General features: G+C 42.7%; 1 protein-coding gene across 2 annotated transcripts in view; it reads left to right on the top strand.

Annotated features, from left to right (window-relative positions):
• tmem94 (transmembrane protein 94) overlaps positions 1-21,790 on the top strand; it is a 41,050-nt gene extending 19,260 nt beyond the window's left edge. For both annotated transcript variants that reach the window (XM_063892878.1, XM_063892879.1), the window contains 21 exons: positions 214-318; positions 675-848; positions 975-1,196; positions 1,562-1,868; positions 8,423-8,596; positions 8,983-9,085; positions 9,219-9,427; positions 9,530-9,711; positions 10,116-10,236; positions 10,840-10,955; positions 11,246-11,345; positions 11,529-11,637; positions 12,543-12,732; positions 12,812-12,889; positions 12,998-13,083; positions 13,177-13,258; positions 16,340-16,503; positions 16,594-16,688; positions 16,780-16,873; positions 18,302-18,472; positions 19,315-21,790. In XM_063892878.1, the coding sequence (XP_063748948.1) occupies positions 214-318; positions 675-848; positions 975-1,196; positions 1,562-1,868; positions 8,423-8,596; positions 8,983-9,085; positions 9,219-9,427; positions 9,530-9,711; positions 10,116-10,236; positions 10,840-10,955; positions 11,246-11,345; positions 11,529-11,637; positions 12,543-12,732; positions 12,812-12,889; positions 12,998-13,083; positions 13,177-13,258; positions 16,340-16,503; positions 16,594-16,688; positions 16,780-16,873; positions 18,302-18,472; positions 19,315-19,387 (2,955 nt within the window). In that variant the 3' untranslated portion in view covers positions 19,388-21,790. The remainder of the gene's footprint in view (positions 1-213; positions 319-674; positions 849-974; positions 1,197-1,561; positions 1,869-8,422; positions 8,597-8,982; positions 9,086-9,218; positions 9,428-9,529; positions 9,712-10,115; positions 10,237-10,839; positions 10,956-11,245; positions 11,346-11,528; positions 11,638-12,542; positions 12,733-12,811; positions 12,890-12,997; positions 13,084-13,176; positions 13,259-16,339; positions 16,504-16,593; positions 16,689-16,779; positions 16,874-18,301; positions 18,473-19,314) is intronic.
• Positions 21,791-21,874: the final 84 nt, after the last annotated feature.

Raw genomic sequence — 21,874 nt, forward strand, 5'->3', positions numbered from 1 at the left:
TTCACCTCCTCGCCCTGTGCCGCTAGAATCGTAGCATAGCATCTGTGTCCTTTGTGTTTCTTACAGCCCTCTCAGAGATGAATGAGTCTTGTTGGGCTTCACTGATTTAAAAATGTTAAATCAATTTGATTATTCATTGCTAGTTCCAGTCCAGTTGAAACACTTTTTTTATGCCACTCATTGTGTGTGTGTGTGTGTGTGTGTTCTGTGTAGGAGTTGCTGCGCTGTGTGTGGAGACACCTGCTTGGTGTCCTGAAGGGCGAGTCTCAGACCCTCTGTTACACTTCTAGCCTTCTACACACTCTGGGATCTGTCACTGTAAGTACTTCGGGGGGGATTTGGGGCTATCTATCAATTGTCTGTTCTTTCTGTGCAAATAACTTCAGGTCCACCTTGAATGTCTACAAAGTAAATGAGTCACAGAACCACAGATACAATGTCATTCCCACATGAAGATGACCTAAAACCGGTGCGATTCCCTGTTGTAAAGGGATTGTCTGAAGCCAGGAATTATTAAATTCACTTCTCAGCTGAATTTTTGACTGACTGCAAACCATGGTTAGATACAGCAGCTCCTCTTTTGTTGTATTTCTCACACAGTAGCTGATAAATGAGAGTCCTATGCCATCTTTGACTTATTTTATGCTTGTAAATCTGTGTGTGTGTGTGTGTAGGTGCTGTGCTGTGTGGATAAGCAGGGTATCCTGTCGTGGCCGAACCCCAGCCCAGAGACGGTGCTGTTCTTCAGCGGACGGGTGGAGCCGCCTCACAACAGCCAGGACGATCTCAGAGACGACCTCTCCGTCAGCTCCTTCTGCCGCATGGAGACGGACGATGACAGGGACGAGGTGTGTGTGTGTGTGTGTGTGTGTGTGTGTGTGTGTTCTCAGGGAGTTTTAGTGATTGTTAGTTTAGTTGCAGTGTTAGGTGTGTTACCTGATGCTCAGTACTGACTGCTGTTGACTGCTGTCCAGGCCCAGGAGGCGGAGGCTCTGCTTTGTCTGCCAGCAGAGCCGTCCACTCAGGTAGGGGAGGGGCCTGAGCCCAGCGAGACGTCACATGACACGGCTCGCTCATCGGACACATTCCAGCAGCGGCGCTCCTGCCAGCCTGCACACACTCGCACCAAACATCACTCGGGGTCCAACGTGAGCTTCAGCCGCGACACTGAGGGAGGGGAGAACGACCCGGGCCAGGTAAGAGCGGGGACACAAACTTTTTGAAATGTCCCAAAACTTTTTCAAATGTCCAAAAACTTTTAGAATGTCTCAAAACAATATATATTACTTATGCCACTTTTCTTTATTTTGGTAATTGCTGCTACTCATGTTTTGAATTCATATTGATTTGATTACTTTTGTGTGCCTTTTCTCTGCATTTATACGTTAGCTTACCTTTATGATTGCTTCCTTTTTACTTGCTATACCACTTTTGCTGTAACACTGAACATTTCCCTGCTGTGGGACTATTAAGGCAATTCAAGTTTATCAAATAGTTGTGAAAAATGGGAAGAATATATTATATTTTTGTTTGTCTCATCATTCCACCCCTAACTCTGCAGGACTTTGGTTGCCCGGAGGCGGAGGCTGACGACTTTGTGTGTGACTACCACCTGGAGATGCTGAGCCTGTCTCAGGACCAGCAGAACCCGACCAGCATCCAGTTCGACGACCTCTCCTGGCAGTGCCACCTGCCGTCCCTCAAGCCCCTGGGCCTCAACATCATGCTGAACCTGTGCAACGCCAGCGTCACGCAGCAGCTCTGCCGCTTCTCCGACCACCTCTCCAACCTGGCCCTGCAGGAGAGCCACGGCTCCGTGCTGCCCGTCTGCGTCCCCTGGGGGCTCTGCGAACTCTCCAGGCTTATAGGTGAGCACAGTCATGGAGCTTTTCAGTTGGTTTTAGCTTTTTTACACCATGGCCTGATTCCCCCTTTAGTATGGGTTTGTGTTATACAACATGACAGCAATCACATAATATTCTTCAGATTGTCTGGCCTTTTTTCAGAGGGCAGAAATCTGATCTCACTGTCATCCCACGTAAATAGTTTGAGGACTATTAGCACAGATCTTATTGTATACTATATGGAAATACGCCTTGAAATTTCCTTCCATGCTAGTCCGTAGAGACCACTTCGGAGGGCTTGGGCCCCCTCGTCTCCAGTATTGTCCAGAAAAAGGTTCTATATGTGAAAAAAGTTAAAGGGTTTGTCCTTGAGCCAGAAGCTTATAGCCTCTAAAGCAGGGGTTTTCAACCGGTGGTCCGCGGACCCCTGGTGGTCCGCGGCGGCATTGCATGTGGTCCGTGACAAGAGCCTATGTTGATCAGTTCACCATTGTTTTTTTTTAATATAAATTTGCTTTGATATTTCAACACATTTCCAGAATACCGTTACATATCGTGAAAAATATGTTTAAAATAATATAAAGGAAATTCAAGCTGACAGAATGTAGCCTTGCGCCTATCCAGTCTATGGTAGCCTGTGATTCGCTAATGGTAATGAGTTGCGTCGCTAACCTCACTTATTATTCATTACGTACAGTCTTGCGAGCAAAGTTGACACACATTTATAAGCATAGCCGACGAGAGTATTTTAAGATAGGTTGTAGTACAGCAAACATTTGTTACATATGTACTAGTCTAGCTATATATCTAGCACCAATGGATCGTTTTGTAGTGAGGAAAGTGCCAGAGGGACAGGCTGCCATGACAGAGGGTCAGGCTGCCACGACAGAGGGACAGGCCGCCACGATAGGGCAAGGACAGGCTTCCGAAGCGTCAACTTCGCAAAAAAGTAGGGCTGTCCCCGACCAAGGATTTTGTTGGTCGACCAGTGGTCGTCATTTACTCCGACTAATCGACTAATCGCCCCCCCCCCCCCCCCCCCAATTTTTTTTTTTTTTTTTTTTTATTTTTTTTACAATTTTGACCGGGATACACATCTGTGAAGTTTTACCTTTAATGCCCGGCTACCGCATCTATTCACATTTACCACTAACGCCGGGAGTAACCTTGTGTGACTACTAACAAAATGTTTCCTGGTTCATCTAAACACTAGGCCTATAGCCTACACAAGTTCTTCTCTCAGTCGGAGAGTGAGAAAAAAACCCGACGTTCGCAGAAAGACAGACGGAGTTTGAACATTCTGATTATTTATTTTAAACAGGCGCCACACACGTACTGAATGATGATGCAACAATTCAACAAAACCAAAAATAATAATACAGCCTTAAACTAATTAAAAAAAAAAACATATTATTATTTTCGTTTCTTTTGGAAATGTACATAACGAAAAAAAAATATGATTGCTGTAAAATAGGCAAACATGAATAGCCCTAAACTAATAAATAGGCCTAATTTGAAACAGACAGTGCAGATTAACAGACCAACGAGGTAGACTTGCATAAAAAACCTGAAGCTCACAGTGATTTGTCCTCGGCTCTGAGTTTTCTCAAATTGTGAGAAAGGAAGACCAATTTGTCCACATTGTCAGGGAGAAGTGAACTCCGCGTCTTGCTAACAATGAAGCCGGCCTTAGAGAAGATGCGCTCCGATGGTGTGGACGTGGATGGGATGGAGTGAATACGCATGGCTGCTCTGGCCAGCTTCGGGTAACGCTCCTCGTTTTTTTGCCACCATGCTAGCGGTCCCGACTCAACTTTTGTTTTATCCTCCAAGTACCATTTCATTTCATTGTTCTGTTCTTCTGTCTGCAGCTCCTCATCTGTACCCATCAGCATGGATATTTCGTCCTGCTTTTCATTCTTTTTTGTTTTCTTCTGTGGTACAGGCCCGGGTTCGTTGTCGTCCCCACTGGCGTGCTGTGTCTGGGCAGGCTCTTCTGCTGGAGATAGACTCTCAGCTAAATCCAACACCGTAGTGTATGCCTGGTTGCGTTTCTCTTCCTCCATAAACGATAAGCTTTTAAAGCGTGGGTCCAAGACAGCAGCTTTGATGTAAATGCTGGACTGCAGCTCCTTGTTTAGCTCCCACCTCTTGTCAATTTCCTCACCAAGTGTTTTCTTCAGTGCTGTCACGGCCGCGCTGTCATCCTCGCGCAGCAACAGGTGACGTCTTTTCATGTTTATGAGCATGGGCAGCGTGGCAGAGAGAGATGCATTAAGATCTTGTGAAAGCAACTCTGTAAGTGTGACCATCGGCTTCAACACCGACACTATGTCTTCTGTTATCCTCCATTGGACCGTGGTGAGATCCAAATCGCGGTCAGATCTGTGTGTGGTAACGGGGTCGGAAAGTACAGCGGTGACCGGCCACCTCTGTTCCAGAAGGCGCTCCAACATGCAGTGAGTGGAGTTCCATCTCGTGGAGACATCCTGGATGAGTTTGTGTTCAACCACGTTCTGTTGTGTTTGTTTTTCAGTGAGAGCCGCTGTAGCCTTGGCACTTTTCTTAAAATGTCCAACAAGACGTCTGGCAGCTGCTATGACACGGCAAATGGGATCTTTTTTAAGAGCCGCATTGATGCACAGCTGCAAAGTGTGCCCTGCGCAACGAACTCCTTGGACGTTACCCCAGGACGGGTTACGCGCTAACTGATGGGCGCACAGCACCATGTTCGCGGCATTGTCATGTACAAGAGCGACCCTTTTTTCCGCGGGGATTTTAAAGTCTGCCATGACTTCGCTGAGTCGCTCTGCTATGTTGACAGCTGTGTGGCTCACTCCCAACTCTTTCGTTTCCAGCACGAATGAATGCAGTTGCCAGTTATCCGAAATAAAATGCGCTGTGACCGTCATGTAACTTTCCATCTGGTTAGATGTCCATGCATCTGTTGTGAAGCTGAGTGCTTTGCAGTTATCGATCTTGCCCTGGAGTGTTTGTTTTATTGTGCTGTATTTGTTTGTAATCGCGTGCATCACTGTTTCACGTTTTGGCAGGCTGTATCCGGGCTCGAGGCAATTAATTAGATCTTTAAATCCCTCACCACTGACGATATTCACAGGTCGCATGTCCAGCGCTATGAAGTCAGCTATTTTGTCAGTTATGTCTCTCTTCCTTTTTTCAGACAGAGGGGCTTTCATTGTGAGCTTCTGCTGCGTTAATGATGAGGAGGATGAGGAGGATGATGAGGATGACGTGGAGGTGGAGGGGGCTAGATTGCAATAAAGTGGATGCGCCTGTAGAGATTTAAATAATAAGTTAACCAGTGAGCTGGATAATTTAGCCTTACCAATACTAGCGACAAAACTAAATGTACTTAATTCATTATTTATTAATTCAATGTATTATTTATAATTTTATATATATTTATAATAGGCCTAATTGCATTAACTTCATCGCATAGGATAGCTAGGCTAGTAGGCTAAGCTACTTACATTCTTGAGGTGTAAATCAATTTCGTCGTGGACGAATGATAGGCAAATGTTTTTCTGCAAATTTGGCATATAACCCTCTTTGGGTCATCTCTATCCTTTCGAAATGCTCCCATATCTTAGAGCTCCTTCCAGACATGATAGCCAAATAAGTCGATGCTGTCCTTGTCAAACAAATCAAAACCGTTTAACGACTTTCTTGTCTCGCCCTTCAAATTAAAAGTCCCGAAGCCCTTTGACGAGACGCGGCTTTTTTCCCCTGCGACCAATCGACCAATGGAATTTGGTCGACAAGTATTTTTTTTGGTCGACCAAACGATTAATCGATTATTTGAGGTCAGCCCTACAAAAAAGACGAAAAAGAAACATACAATGAGGAATATGTTAAATATGGATTCACAGTGACGACAGACAGAGCAGGAGAGGAGGTACCACTGTGTTTCGTATGTTCAACAATTCTCTGTAATGAAGCTATGAAGCCGTCGAAACTTACGCGGCATATGGAGACGCATCACGTCCACTTGAAGGCCAAACCCGTTGAGTACATGCAACAGATGTTGCGTGATTTCAAAGGACAGCAGGCTACCATGAGGAAGAGTGCAAAAATAAATGAAAACGCACTGAAAGCATCGTATCTGGTCGCTCTCAGGGTTGCAAAAAGTAAGAAGCCCCATACCATTGCAGAGCAGCTTATATTGCCAGCAGCCATAGATATGTGCAGAGCTATGGTAAGCGAAGAATGTGCCAACAAATTAAAAACTATTCCGTTGTCAGACAACACAATCGGAAGACAATTGGGGAAATGGCAAATGATGTCAAAGACCAGCTGATGGCAAAACTTCAGACAGTTCTGTTTTTCCCTTCAAATCGACGAGACGACAGATGTTACTAATGATGCGCAACTGTTAACATTTGTGCGATACGAGGATCAGTGGCACTATGTGCGAGGAATTTCTTTTTTGCAAACCACTGCCCGGGCGAACTACCGGTGTAGAAATATTTAAAGCCTGGACGATTTTTTCACGGAGCACAATATCTCGTGGCAGAGGTGCGTTGCATTATGCAGCGATGGGGCCCGAGCCATGAGTGGCAGCAAGACTGGACTGTTTGCGCATGTAAGGAGGGTGGCTCCGGGGGGTAATTGGACACACTGCCTGATTCATAGAGAGGCTCTCGCCTCCAAAGATCTCAGTGTTGAGCTCAGTGGGTGTTTGATGTCGTTGTCAAGACGGTCAACTTCATAAAACGAAACGCATTGAATACACGCCTGTTTTCATCCCTATGCCATGACTTGGGAAGTGAACACAGCTCTCTCCTTTATCATTCAGAGGTGCGTTGGCTGTCTCGCGGCGCTGTGCTCGCCCGTGTGTTTGAACTACGCGGAGGCTATCTACGAGTTCTTGTGCGAGAAGCATTCTGATCTGGCTTCCAATTTCAACGATAGTTACTGGTTAACTAAGCTGGCGTACCTCACAGATGTTTTTGCAGAGCTGAACAAGTTGAACAGCTCCATGCAAGGGAGAGATGCAAACGTCATGCAGCTCTACGAGAAGCTCGACGCATTTGTGAAAAAAATGTCAAAGTGGATCGAACGAGTGGAGAGCAATAACTTGGCGATGTTTCCTTCAGTTGAGGAATACCCTGACAGCACTGACATCAACGACACTATATGTGAGCATTTGAGGAAGCTTGTGCGTCAATTCGCAAAGTACTTCACTGATTCGGAAGAGTGGCGCCGTGACAGCAAGTGGATCCTGCTCCCATTCAGTGACGATGCATCAGTAGGGGTCAAGTCTGACGGCTGTGGAAGAGGATAAGCTGATTGAGATGTCCACAGACTCTGTCAGGAGGCATATGTACGACACACAGCCCCTTGTTAAATTCTGGATAAGTTGCCAGACAGAATTTCCACAGCTTGCTGCAAAAGCAATGAGGTGTCTTTTGCCCTTTCCAACCACATACCTGTGTGAGAGTGGTTTTTCTACACTGGCGTACTTAAAGAATAAGTACAGGGCTAGGCTTGATCCAGAGAATGACATGAGACTGTCTCTGTCTACCATTTCGCCACGAATAGACAGGCTGTGTGGACTTCACCACGCCCAGATATCACACTGACAGGTAGGCCTAATTCTCCCATGTTTTCACTGTTACGACCCTGGCGGGTTTAGGCCCCGCCCTGTGTTAATGGTAAGCCTGTTCTCTCTCCCTGCTTTTCTCAATCTCTCTCTGCTTTTCTCAATCTCTCTGTCTCTACAGCAGGTGATTGGTGACAGGTCTGTCCTGGCTGGGTTATAAAAGCCCTGACCAGCCAGCAGTTGAGGCTGCCTTGGTCTTCATTTGTTGGATTTTGGTTCTCCGGTGTTGTTGGATTTTTGTTCTCCGTTGTTGTTTTGTCACACACCTAGACTGACTTTGCATGACATTTTTAGTTACTTTTCCCAATACTGAATTGCACAACACTTTATTATTCTTTATTCTTTCTTTAAAATAATCTTTAATTTAATTTAATTTAATAAATCTACTTTTATTATTATAAAATCTGCGTGGCCTCTCTTTCATGTTTCATGCATTGAGCTATGCATGTAACACCAAATACACACGCGCACGCGCAGGCACATCAGTGGGCCGCGGATTGCTTTCTAGTCCGAATGGTGGTCCCTGGGACAAAACCAGTTGAAAACCCCTGCTCTAAAGGAATGAGTTCCACAACACTTCGAATCCAGCGCAGAACCGTGGGGACAGAGTCTGAGATCCATTGAAGGAGAATACATCTCCTTGAACTGAAAAGAAGCACCTTAATCAACTTGAGTGAAGAGAGGCTTATGTTAACTGCTGCGGACCCCAGATGGTTTTAATATAGTGCCTTAAGGTGTTGCCATCTGGTATTTGAACGGAAAACGTAATGGAATTTTATTGAAAATGTAATATGACCCCATGCAATATACAAATCCCAAGTGGCCTGATATTTGTTAATGTGAAATTAGTTTTAACTCCCACTCTGATGAAGCATTGTAATGTGCTGCAGAGACCTCCTGCCCCACAAACTCTATTCTACACGACCAAAAACGTGCGTTTGTCTTTTTGTGTCAGGGTTCACTCCTGGTGCGCGGGAGCTTTTCAAACAGGAGAACCACCTGGCCCTGTACCAGCTGCCATCAGGAGAGAAGAACAAGGAGTTCTCGTCTCGACGGCTCCATTACTTCACCAAGCGGCAGCCTCCCATCTCTCACCTCATCTCCCTGTTTGTACGGGACTCTTCCTCCAGTGAGTCCACACACCTCAGGCTTTCTATCATTCTGTCTACTGCTCTTTCATTTTTTTCTGTCATTTGAAAGTATGAAGTAGAATGTGCATTTATTTTTGGGGGATATTTTACAACATAAAGTACACTTAGACAGGGCCGGCATGTTCGCTAATGCGAATTTTAGGCAAAAATGCAATGAAATACAAAAATATTCCATTCCTATGTTAAAATGACTATGTACAACCATGATTATTATCTTTATAATGATATTTTTTATATATATTTTATATGTCTAAAATCATTGCCACCATTGTGTTGTAGTAGCTTTGTGAGTGACCCATTTTTCCCTTTCATTTTTTTTTTTTTCACTATTATTTCAATTTGACTTCTGACCTCTCTGCTGCAGATAACGTCCAGATGCTGTCACACGGCTCAGCTGACCTCATCCTCGAGTCCTGCACTGACTTCTGGGATGGAACTGACATCTATCCCCTCTCAGGCTCAGACAGGTGCAGCCTCTCTCACACTGAATCTGTTTTTCTGTCGATTAAAGAATCGCGATAGTATCAGGAGCCCATATCTTCCATACTCCCAGCACTCTTCTTCTAATCTTTACTTTGACGGCCCCTTATCCTGTAACAGAAAGAAGGTTCTGGACTTCTACCAGCGGGCTTGTCTGTCAGGGTACTGCTCAGCCTTTGCCTACAAACCCATGCAAGTATCCCTGTCCAGCCAACTGAATGGGAAGTGTGTGGAGCTGGCCCCTAGTCCCTGCCTCTTCTCCGGGGTCGAGCTGCCCTCCACCACCCCCATCAAACACAACTCGTGCAGGAACAGCTGGAGCTCTGACGGTACCAGTTATTGACAGAGACGTGTAGTTGAAGTATGATACATCTTGATTCTCATCTTCTTTTTACTTCTCGTACTCATCTCGTTTTTACGCTCGTCTGCAGAGGGTATAGGTGAAGGGGTGGAGCGGGAGGACTGTGTGCAGGCCCTCAGTGGGCAGATCTTCATGGGTATGGTGTCATCCCAGTTCCAGGCCCGGCTGGACACTGTCCGGCTCATCGACTCCCTCGTCACCGCCTGTATCCGGTTTGTTTACTTCTCCATGGAAGATGAGCTCCGCAGCAAGGTGAACACACAGGAGCTCATCGGAACATTTAACAGTCTCTTGGACAGGAAGTGGGCCGCTGCACTGTTTTGTCTCTCCGAAAGCACAATGTAGCTTCCATTGTAAAGTTATTGTTCAATTCAAATATACAAAAGTTTACAATCCACAGTTATAACACAGCAGGGGCCCCTTCTTATGTTTTTTGTTGCAGTAATTGCTACAAAAAAACACAATAGTGGTTAGCAGTAGAACTGTTCCTTAGTAACAACCTCCCATCCTTAATATACAACATACAACATCAAAAATAGAAGCTACATTTGTTGGATTTCCCAGGCAGTGAAGTGTGTGTGTGTGTGTGTGTGTGTGTGTGTGTGTGTGTGTGTGTGTGTGTGTGTGTGTGTGTGTGTGTGTGTGTGTGTGTGTAGGTGTTTGCAGAGAAGATGGGTTTGGAGACAGGCTGGAACTGTCACATCTCTTTGACTCCAAACGGAGAGAGTCCCTGTGATGGAGCTCCGTCCAGCCCCATGCAGGGCTCCATGCATGAAGGTACCTTATACTCAGTCATTTGCATTTAGCATAGAGGTGGACTACACTCGCACTGCACGTTTTACTTTTCCATTAGTCTGGATTTTCAAGGTGATGTTAGGTCATAAATACGTGAAGGGAATGCTTACTGATTTTAGACATCAAGGAGGTTCACTACAAAATCAAATGAAAACCCCTGGGGGTTACAAAGAAGTATGTTTACTACATGACTGTTACCCCCTCATCTCAAACTGTCCCTCATTCTAACAGGGTTGCCTGATGGGAGTGCAATACTAAATCAGTTGCATGGCATTTTAAGTCTAGTTGTTATTTTCATCTGTATGTGAGAGTATAGTGATGTGATGCCTTTACTACTCGTATAAAGACCTGTTTCTTCTAAAAATGAGACATTTGGTGAAACCGTAACATGCCGTTAAATCAAAAGTAAACTGAGAATAGTCAGTTAAACCCTCCCCTCCCCCCTGATTATTAAAGCTCTTTGTTGTCCTTCCTGATCATATGTTGTGTGTTCCTCAGATACATGTACTTGTATGTGTTATACTTCTTATAAAAATGTGACTGTTCAAATGTCAGATTTGAGACCGCTCTCTTCACATGTGTCAGATTCTCGTGATGAAGCTGAAGGCCCCCTGCTGACAGAGGAGGAAGCCCACTCTGACCTAGCCAGCTTCCAGCCCACAGACAGTGATGTGCCCAGCTTCCTGGAGGACTGCAACAGGGTAACACCGCTCACAAAATCATCGAAGCTACTACTATCATTTTTAATTTAAATTCAATGTGCATGCCTTTTTTATATAAAAGTGTTCTGTTTTCTTCGTCTCTATACTGTACGTTTCCCCTCTGTGGTACGAATAAAGGAATTCTGATTCTGATTATCACTTCTGTCTAACAGACTGCACCAGCAAATAATGATACATTTTCTGTATGTGAGCCTCTAAATGTGTCTTCTAAAGAACCTAAATGACTGAAAGTGACTCTGAAGTGTCTTGTTTGTTCTGCTCTCTCTCAGGCCAAGCTACCTCGGGGTATCCACCAGGTTCGTCCTCACCTGAAGAACATTGATAATGTGCCTCTTTTGGTGCCACTCTTCACTGACTGCACCCCTGACAGTGAGTCAACCTCATTCTGCCTAATTCCTTTTGTCTTAATGTTTTAAGGTGTCCTCTTCATCTTCCCTGCAAGATGTGAAATCTGTTAAGGCTTATTTATGGAAAGATTGATCAGAATGACTCCCTCTGTGCTGGATTGTTTTTGCTTTACAGTAATATTGACACATTGTTTTTTCCTCACAGCCATGTGTGAGATGATGAAGATCATGCAGGAGAACCGGGAGGTCACATGCTGTCTGGGAAGCTCCGCCAATTTCCGCAACAGCCGGCTGTTTCTACAGAGTGACCTCAGGTACACACACATTATTAAAGTACATCCTTCAAAATGTTTCTTCATTTGTAATTTGGATAAAGGTTTTACCAGGGTTTATGTGTTTATGAAGATGGATGGATGGATAGAAGCTCTTTATTGATCCCAATGTGGGTCATTTTTGCATTGCAGCAGCATAAAAACAGTAGTACATTACAATAGAAAATAAAAGAGCATTTAAAAAGAAAGTAATAAATATACATTTGGGACTAAAAATGAACAAAATATAAAGCAGGATATTATATGTACATTAACTTGATCAGAAACATACAAGTGAAAACATTTCAACAATAAATGTATCTTAACCAGGGCTGTCAATGTTACCCCTCTCAATTCATCTGGAAACCTAAATATATTGTAAATGAATCAAATAATGACCAGCTCCCTTCTGTGATTTGGGATTTGTTCCTGTTTTAATTCACTGAGAAAACAGAAACGGTAACTTTAAATAAAGTATTATGTCAACAGATATCGCATAACTGTATTATGTCAGTTGAAAACAATAATATTAAGTTAAACCTAGTATTGTTGCTTTCAACTTATCTAAAGAGTTATGTGAATTTTCTTGACATAATACTTTTAATTAAAGTTAACTTTTTAGTTTTCTCAGTGTACATGGCAAACGCAGACAACCCAGTTACTGAGGAGATTTAGGAGATGTTTTTACACAAGCAAGCTGTTCACCTTTACTTTGTAGCAGATGGGACTGTGTGAGTTTTCTAAGCTTCTAACTAAGTGCAATTCATGCAATAATTCGGCTATAATCAGAGTTAAGATGAATTGTAATAATAAACATAAGAAGTTAAAGTCAATTTCCAATCAAATCATTTGGTTTCATCAACCCTGATGGTCCCATATGTGAATGTCCCCCTCTTCTCCCTCCACAGCATCGCCTTGGACCCTCTGTACCCCTCGCAGTGTTCCTGGGAGACGTTTGGATACGCCACGGGAGGATTTAGCGACAGAGATGCTGAATGCCTGTCTCCTCTGAGGCTCTCCGGACAGCTCAACAGTCTGGGCTGCTCCGTGACCTTCCACCAAGGAGAGAGCGTCAGCATGGTCAAGCTCATAGAGCAGGTCAGACTAACATTCACTGAGAGCCCGAGTCTGAGAGAGGAATCAAACGTATTCATGATCTGTCCTTAATCTTCCTCAGGCACGACACACCACCTACGGCATCCGCAAGTGCTTCCTCTTCCTGCTGCAGTGTCAGCTCAGCCTCGTCATCCTCCAGGTCCGAGAGGATATTTACGCTGCACTAGGCTACATCTTTACGTTTAAATACAGGTCATTACATACATAATGATATTAAAAAGATAAACGACCGAGTGTTTTCCTGCAGTTCTTGGCGTGTCTGGCTCAGCTTCCTCCTCCCTTGAACACCACTGACATCCTGTGGCTGTCCTGCTTCAGCTGCCCGCTTCTCAGGTACACACACACTCCACACACTCATTATACGGTGTTATTTTGCTGTGCCATACAGAATTTCATGCTTATGACTTGTTTGTGATGTGTTGACAGTGTGTCATTTTTGGGGAAGCCTCCAGACAACTCAGTGATGACGGTGGCTACAGGGAAGAACTTAGATGCTATTCCCAGGAAGGTAGGGTCACACACCGGTCAGTCTCCTGCAGACCACTACTGCTTAAGCTTTGAGAAACATACCCTCCTACTATTGAGAAGTGTGTCACTGTACAAACTGTATTCCGGAAACACCTTTCTAATATTAGTAATGATCAATAGCAGGTAGGCCCTTTGATACATCTTAACAGTGGTGAACCGTTAGGGCCTTCAAGGTATTCAGAGAATACCCTGGAACCCTCAGATAAAACAAAAAGGTATTACAGTGTTAGGTTGATTTGTTTGTCTTTCTCGGTCCATGCACTACGCATTTGAGTGGTTTTGTGTTAAGAAAAAATGCAACCAATCAGATATTTCTCTCGGTCTCTGGGGGTGTGTGTGTCTACAGAAGGTCCAGTTGTGATAGACACAGTTCGCCACTGCATCTTAATGTATACATACAGGACTACGTGCATCTCAAAACAATTAGGATTTATTTACAGTGTAATAAAAATGTATTGTTAATTATTTGTAATTTCCTACTACATTTTATTGTTGTGTATACAGACATGGACAAAATTGTTGGTACCCTTCCGTTAAAGAAAGAAAAACCCACAATAGTCATTTAAATAACTTGAAACTGACAAAAGTAATAATAAATAAACATGTATTGAAAAATAACAACTGAAAATCAGACATTGCTTTTGAACTGTGGTTCAACAGAATCATTTAAAAAAATAAAATAATGAAACTGGCCTGGACAAAAATGATGGTACCCCTAGAAAGACTGAAAATAATTTGACCCCAGGGTCATGTTAAACTAAGGTGTGTCCTGTAATTAGCATCACAGGTGTCTTCAGACTTGTAATCAGTCAGTCTGCCTATTAAAAGGGTGAACAGTAGCCTCTGTGCTGTTTAGCATCATGGTGTGTACCACACTGAACATGGAGCACAGAAAGCTAAGGAGAGAGTTGTCTCAGGATATTAGAAAGACAATTATAGACAAGCATGTTAAAGGTAAAGGCTATAAGACCATTTCCAAGCAGCTTGATGCTCCTGTGACTACAGTTGCACATATTATTCAGAAGTTCAAGGTCCATGGGAAAATTGATGACTAATTGAAGAGACGGATAATACGAATGGTAACCAAAGAACCCCGAACAACTTCCAAAGAGATTAGAGGTGAACTGCAAGGTCAAGGTACGTCAGTGTCAGATCGCACCATCCGCCGCTGGAAGACGACCGAGGAGGACACCACTGTTGAAAGCAAATCATAAAAAAGCGAGACTGGAATTTGCCACAAAGCTTCTGGGAGAATGTCCTTTGGACAGATGAGACAAAACTGGAACTTTTTGGCAAGTCAAATCAGCTCAGTGTTTACAGACGCAGAAATGAAGCACACAAAGAAAAGAACACTATACCTACTGTGAAACATGGAGGAGGCTCGGTTATGTTCTGGGGCTGCTTTGCCGCATCAGGGTGTGTTGAATCTGTGCAGGGTATCATGAAATCTCAAGACTATCAAGGCATTCTGGAGCAAAATGTGCTGCCCAGTGTCAGAAAGCTTGGTCTTAGTCGCAGGTCATGGGTCCTCTAACAGGATAATGACCCAAAACACACAGCTAAAAACACCGAAGAACGGCTCAGAACAAAACGCTGGACTATTCTGAAGTGGCCTTCTATGAGCCCTGATCTAAACCCTATTGAACATCTGTGGAAGGAGCTGAAACATGCAGTCCGGAGAAGGCACCCTTCAAACCTGAGACAGCTGGAGCAGTTTGTTAACGAGGAGTGGGTCAAAATACCTGTCGACAGGTGCAGAAGTCTCATTGAGAGTTACAAAAATCTGTGATTGCAGTGATTGACTCAAAAGGTTGTGCAACAAAACATTAACTTACCATCATTTTTGTCCAGGCCAGTTTCATTATTTTGTTTGTAAAATGATTCTGTTGAACCACAATTCAAAAGCAATGTCTGATTTTCATTTATTTTTCAATACATTTTATTTATTATTACTTTTGTCAGTTTCAAGTTATTTCAGTGACCATTGTGGGTTTTTCTTTCTTTAACGGAAGGGTACCAACAATTTTGTCCACGTCTGTATGTCGCTTATTAATTTGAGATGGAAACTCAGTGACACAGGAGAGCTGGAACTTTGATGGCAAACACTGAAGGTTTATTTTGAAGTTACGGCCGGAGGATTGACAAGACATTTGCTGCAGCCACAAGTTGACAAAGTGGCTGCCTGACCAATTCTGAAGAACTCTCCTGCAGTCCGAGGTTTTAACCAGTTCAGAGTGTATGATCAACATTCCTCATCAGCGAGGCTAAACAAATATGGACCCTGAATCTAACTAAAGCTGTTGTCCATGGAAAATAATGTGTGCCAGGGAACCTACATTCCAGATAAGAAGGGCTTCTAGATGTCATTGAACAATAAACTCTCTCAGGTCAGCTTGTGCTCGGTCATAGACTGGCATCAACAAAGCACCCAAGCTGCCCCTCCTTAAGGGAGATTACAGCAACCCCAAGGCCAAAGAACTATGCCATGGGGACGCAGACGGAAAAAGAGGAAGGAAAAAATGATGAACTAGGTCAAAGGTTAAATATTCCCTAACAGATATAGTATGCATTTCTTTGCACTGCTACTGGAGTGCTTTCTGAAAGGTGATTTTGAATGGTTCTTTAAATGAAAATAAATAGCTTTTAAAATGCCTGTACACAAGTATTTACTTAAATTCCCAAAGTAAGTATACAGTGGAATGAATGGTTCTTAAAAGCTTAAAGCATGGCAAAGCTTTAGTATTTGATTGGTAGTATTCTTGTTTAATTTTGCGACACCTTTGCTGATAGACCTGTTTACATTTTGACTTCATAGCAGGAAAAAGACATGTGTTTCTACCAAATGAATAATGTTGATTTGGATGTGGAAGTATTATGCATGACCGCTCACTGAGACACTAATGCAACAACGATCTGTAACACGTGTGATTTAACTGCAGTACAATGACAGGTCAAAATTTCCGCTGTTAAGACAACAACACTCTGTAAAAGACAGCTGATAAATACAACAGTGGACAATCTTAAAGTGTTAGCTGCTCATCATTTGAACCTCTTTAACCAGACCCAGAACTACTTCCTCGGCTGCTTCCTGCTGAAGTTCGGCCTGACAGTGTGTGCCTACCTGGTGGCCTTCGGCTTCACCCTGCAGGAGTTCTGCCACAGTGGCTGCAACTCAACCTTAGCTGAGAACAGCACCGTCACCTGCCTTCATATCCTCACAGCCAGGTAGGAGGAGCAGCCTCAGGGCCTGTTTGTTGACAGTCAGTTAATGGTATCACAGTTACATGATGGAAAGTTGTTTGTGTGTGACTGCAGCTCCTCGGTGGGCGCTCCTCACTGGTTCGGGGAGCTGTCAAACGGCCTGCTGCTCACTCAGAAGGTCATGGCAGGGTTCCTCGTCCTACACACAGGTGCAGTAGTGAATCACTCGTATAAGCAGATGTTAAAGTCAGGCAGGCTATTTAACTGAAGCCCTCTCTTGTGTTTGTGGTTGATCCTCAGTGGTGATCTCCCTCAGCTACGTCCACCGCTCGCAGCCTCTGTGGAGGAAGAGTCCCTTCAGCAACACCTGGTGGTGTCTCACTGTCCCTGTGGTGTAAGTCCTCACCTTAGATGCTGTCTGAACTGTTCAAATATGTTGATCATTTGGTTGCTTTTACAGACTTAATGTAGATCTGATGTGTGCTTATATATAATTTAATTTTGACTATTTACAACTGTCTCCAATCTCCATATTTCAGCTCATTTAAGGAGCCGAAAACACTTTAGCATCTTAAGTTCCAGCTGGTTACCAAACTTAAAGCCCTGCTGTCTCTCTGGTCACAGACTAAACTCATCTATCTAACATCTATTTCCTGCCTGTCTGTCCTTCATCTGTGGCTCTTCTAGAGGTTTCCTTCATATTTTCCCTTGTGAAAGTTCTCCTTTTAAGGATTCAGAGGCTATTGGACTGCATCTGTAAAATGTACTTTCCCTGACTTGAGTTAAACTTGATGTAATGAATTCAAAACAGTCCTGATGACTTTGTAGATAAGTACAACCGTTTTTTATTTGTAGTTCTATGTGAGATTACATCTGTGAGCAACCTTCAACATACAGTAGGGGGGGTGTATTGTATATGATGGAGCTGTATCCTGCTTTATTATAATCCACTGTATTCATTCTTATGTTCACATGTAGATATAGGGTGATGCTGGGCCACAAAGTACTGGAGGTACATCCAGATAACTTGCCTGCTGTTATAATAATAATAATAATAATAATAATAAATGTTATATGTGTAGCATCTTTTATGCACAAAGCAGCCCAAAGTGCTTTACAGAACAAGCATAACAACAAACATAATAACAATATTAAAACCAATAGAGAACAATCTAAAACATCAACAGTGGTCCTGATGAAATTCCCTTGAAGTGAAGCTGACAAGAAATTAAAATAGGTTCAAATAAAACAATTTAAAAAAGAAAATTAAAAATGTAAACTAAAAGCAAACAGAGAAGGGGATGCTGTTCCATAGTTTAGGGCCGTAAAAACAGAAAGCTGCCTCCCCAGATCTGTTGTGTGATACCCTTGGGATTTCTAAAAGCAGGGCAGTGGAGGATCTAAGGGTTCTTGTTGGAACATGAAAAGTAGTCTTCCAATATAACTGAATGGAAATCTGCTGCCATGCAGTCCCTGTTTCTCTGTTAAATGCAGGCCATTGTGTGAAGCAGAAGGATATATGATTGACTGATAATGACAAGAGATCTCACTTTTCTTTATTTTGCTTCATGTTGCTTCACACTCAACAATCTTTCTGGCATCAGAAAAGTCAAGCAGACAAGCTCGAGAAGGTCCTCGTGGTCTCTACATGGTACTTATGTAACCCCTGAGCCACAGCATGCTGTTCTATTTTATAACTGTTACAGCAGTAGTGGACATCCATGCATCATTCTGCTCATAGTCGTCCAAACACAGGAGAAACATACTGCTAGCCATGGTGAATGTCCAGAGCTAACTTGCTCTCCCTCTCTTCTGCCTCCAGTCTGCTCAGTCAGTTAGTTCAGGCCACAGTGGATTACCAGTTATGGCGTGACCGTGGCAGCCTCCTGACCTTTGACCTGGGGGACATCCCCCTGCTGGCCTGGCTGCTGGTCTCTCTGTCCCCACTGCTGGTGGTGGTGGTCAACGAGGTGGTGAAGCTGCATGAGATACGGTATGACATCGCTCAAAGGATGAACACATGACTTGAACTCATGGGGGATACTCAAGCAACACCTGTCAGAAAGAAGCAGGGATCAGTGGGGATTATTCTGGATTATTAAACAATCTAATCCCTCTTTCATTTTCCTCTGGCTTGTGCAAATTGGGCAGGTGTTGTGTAGTAGAAAATCTGCAGCAGATTATGTTCCTGTTTTAACAGAGGTGGGAGAAGTGCTCAGATCTTGTACTCGAGTAAAAGTAGAAGTACTCAGATCTTGTACTTGAGTAAAGTAGAAGTACTCAGGTCTTGTACTTGAGTAAAAGTAGAAGTACTCAGATCTTGTACTTGAGTAAAGTAGAAGTACCAGAGTGTAGGAATACTCTGTCACAGTAAAGGTATTCAAAATGTTCCTCCAGTGAAAGTAGAAAGTACTCTCATCTAAATGTACTTAAAGTAGCGACAGTAAAAGTAGTCATTGTTTGATTGGTCCATTTCAGAATAATATCTCTGATATGTTTTATAATTATTGATCATTAAAGTGTTCTCAGAGCTGGTAAAGGTGCAGCTAGTTTGAATGGCTTTGTATACTGCAGGGTAGCTGCTGGATTTACTGCAGGTGAACTACAGTCTGATTTAAGGGCTGATTATATTTACCATCATTAATCCACATCTGTCACTAAAGGGATTACATACTTATAGTGGAGTAAAAGTACAAAGTAGCAACAAATTTAAATACTCAAGTAAAGTACAAGTACCTCCAAAATACAAAAGTACAGTACTTGAGTAAATCTACTTAGTCAGTAACCACTGTGTCTTGTTCATCAGCTCTGATGTGTCCCCTCTATCCATTTTAGGGTGCGAGTCCGCTACCAGAAAAGACAGAAGCTCCAGTTTGAAACCAAGCTGGGTATGAACTCTCCGTTCTGATGCGTTCCCTGAGAGGAAATGGTTGCTGTGGAAATATTGGCAGCCATGTAGTTCTGGAAACCGGAGGAAGCAGGGTGCAAATACTGCAGAACACTTCAGCCAACAGCACTGAGCAATGAAGTGGAGCAGGTATCAACCAAATGCCATGGTGGGGGCTTTACACACTGACACAAATGTTTACCCCTGAGGGCAGGGGAAATCCAAAGGACTCGTTTTCATTCAAAACAAAAAAAGAGCCAAAAAAAAGGCAAGTATTTATTGTCTGGTTTTAGTTTAGGTTTAACGGCATGAGGAATGTTTTCTGAAGAGGTTTATGCTTTCTCACTATCGCTTCTGTTTTCCATCTCTGGGAGAATTGTGCATGGTTCATGTGAAGGACTGCCCCCCCGCCCCCAACACAGACTGATCAGGTCCTCACTCTATTCACAGGAAAACAATGAACTGTGTAGCCCTGAAGTGTTCCTTATTAAATAAAGTCACCTGACATTATTCAATAGATAATCACATTTTATTAAATGTTATAAATGGAACAATCATTTTAAAATGACTTCAGAAAAATTAAACAGATACAAAAACATTTCTATGATGAAACAAAGATGATTCCCAAAGAACCTCTTTCATTATTTGGCACATTTTTGGCTTATTTATATATTTTACACTATTTATTTGTATGATTATCTATTTCATACTGCTTTTATTATTTAATACTGAACACTCAAGGTGTTTGTTCACCTGAACCGGGTGTTAGACTACCTCCAAAGAAACTTCCAGGATTACTTTTGTGAACCATTCGCCTGTTGAGCCACATTTAAATCTTCCCTGATAACCTGCCAGTCAACGTTCCCTTTTGTTGTTATTCCGTTTTAAACAAATGTTCTTTGTTGGTACCAAATTCCTAAGCTAAACAGAGTCTGGTGTAACAGGATAAGGGCTGAAGATTAAGGATTTAATTGGCTCGTTTTCTACATGCATACCTGCATTAGAATATATACTGTAAACTCATCTAACTGCAGAATGTGCCAGCATGCTGCTCTGAACACACGCAGCTGGCTGTGCAGTCATCTGTGATCGGTGAGCAACTGCTGCATAAATAAGGCTGTTTATTCTGGGATGCTCAAATGCCAGAGTCTTGTGAAAGGTGCTTCACATCAGTCAGTTGCCTTTCTCCACACAGACAGCAGCTCAGCAGTGTTTGTTTGAAATGATAGGAATTTATTTCATCTATTGCCCCAGATGTAATATTTGATCTGCTGAGCATCACATTTTAAGTGTCCCCATTGATGTCCTGTGATCAGTAGTGTGAAGCAGCAGACGTCTGTATCACTCACGGTCTTTTTCAATCGGACCAGCCTTCTCTGTGGTGCTGTCATGATTTTAAATAGACACAATTTTTAATGTTGCTACTGTATTTAGTGGGATGATACCATTCATTCGTATCACATTACTTCAGAAAGTCAATGTCACTCATAAACATGTCATTCTTGTCAGTGCAAGGAATTGGCCATCATCAAATTTTCAGAACATGTGTAATCCTGATATTTATATCAATAGTGTGATATAAAATGATGATCTATAATTTAGGTTATTTTTACTGATTTTATTAATGTGGGAATAGCGTCACATTTCCATATTATGTTACAATTTTTACTTCATTTTTATAAACTTTTATCGCTCAGCCCAATCCAAACAAATCTGCAGTCAATCAAATACAGCAGAATGATTGACAGATGTCCTTAGAGATGTTGGCTTGTTGTTCAGCCTTGATTCTTGTTTACTTGTACTCTTAATGTAAAGATGGCATCAAACATGATGGAGTCCTCTGTATTTTCAATATTCTGTTTTACCCTCTGCTCGCTTTGATCTCTGTGCCTGTTTTTAGCTGTTCCACTCATACAAATGCTCTTTTAAGTTCTACATTTAAAGTGGGGGTGTATGTGAAGAGGTACAAGTAAATGAGTGCAAAAGCACAATCTGGTTTTACGGCACTACTCGTGATGACTCGACAAAAAGTCAGCATGAAACTACTGAACGCAAACATCACAATGCAAGAATTTTCATGGTTTTATTTTGTGTTAGCCCTGTATCATACTTGTGGACTATGCTGCATGAATAAGATCCGGTGAATGCTCTGTCTTGATCAATGTACATGTACTGTGTAGTTCTACTGTTCTGTTTATAACACGTACTGTTACCATGCCTCTGGTACAGCTGCATCATCACGCACATGCTACGAACCTCTGTCAGATTATTAGGGTGGAGGGCGGGGCGGTGATGTACTATAATATAGTAGTTCACAAGATACATAAATGTATATTTTGTATTTTTTAAAGTGTCAATGTTCAGGAATTTTGAGAAAATTTGATTGTGTATTGATTATTTCATGTTAATAAATATGCTCTTTTATGAGGTTGGTTTGTTGAAATATTGTTGCGCACAAACGTTTAGTACACTGATTAAAAAGATGATGGTGAAACGAATGAAAATAAA

Source organism: Eleginops maclovinus, chromosome 10 (genome assembly GCF_036324505.1).
Source record: "Eleginops maclovinus isolate JMC-PN-2008 ecotype Puerto Natales chromosome 10, JC_Emac_rtc_rv5, whole genome shotgun sequence".
NCBI classification, from domain to species: Eukaryota; Metazoa; Chordata; class Actinopteri; order Perciformes; family Eleginopidae; genus Eleginops; species Eleginops maclovinus.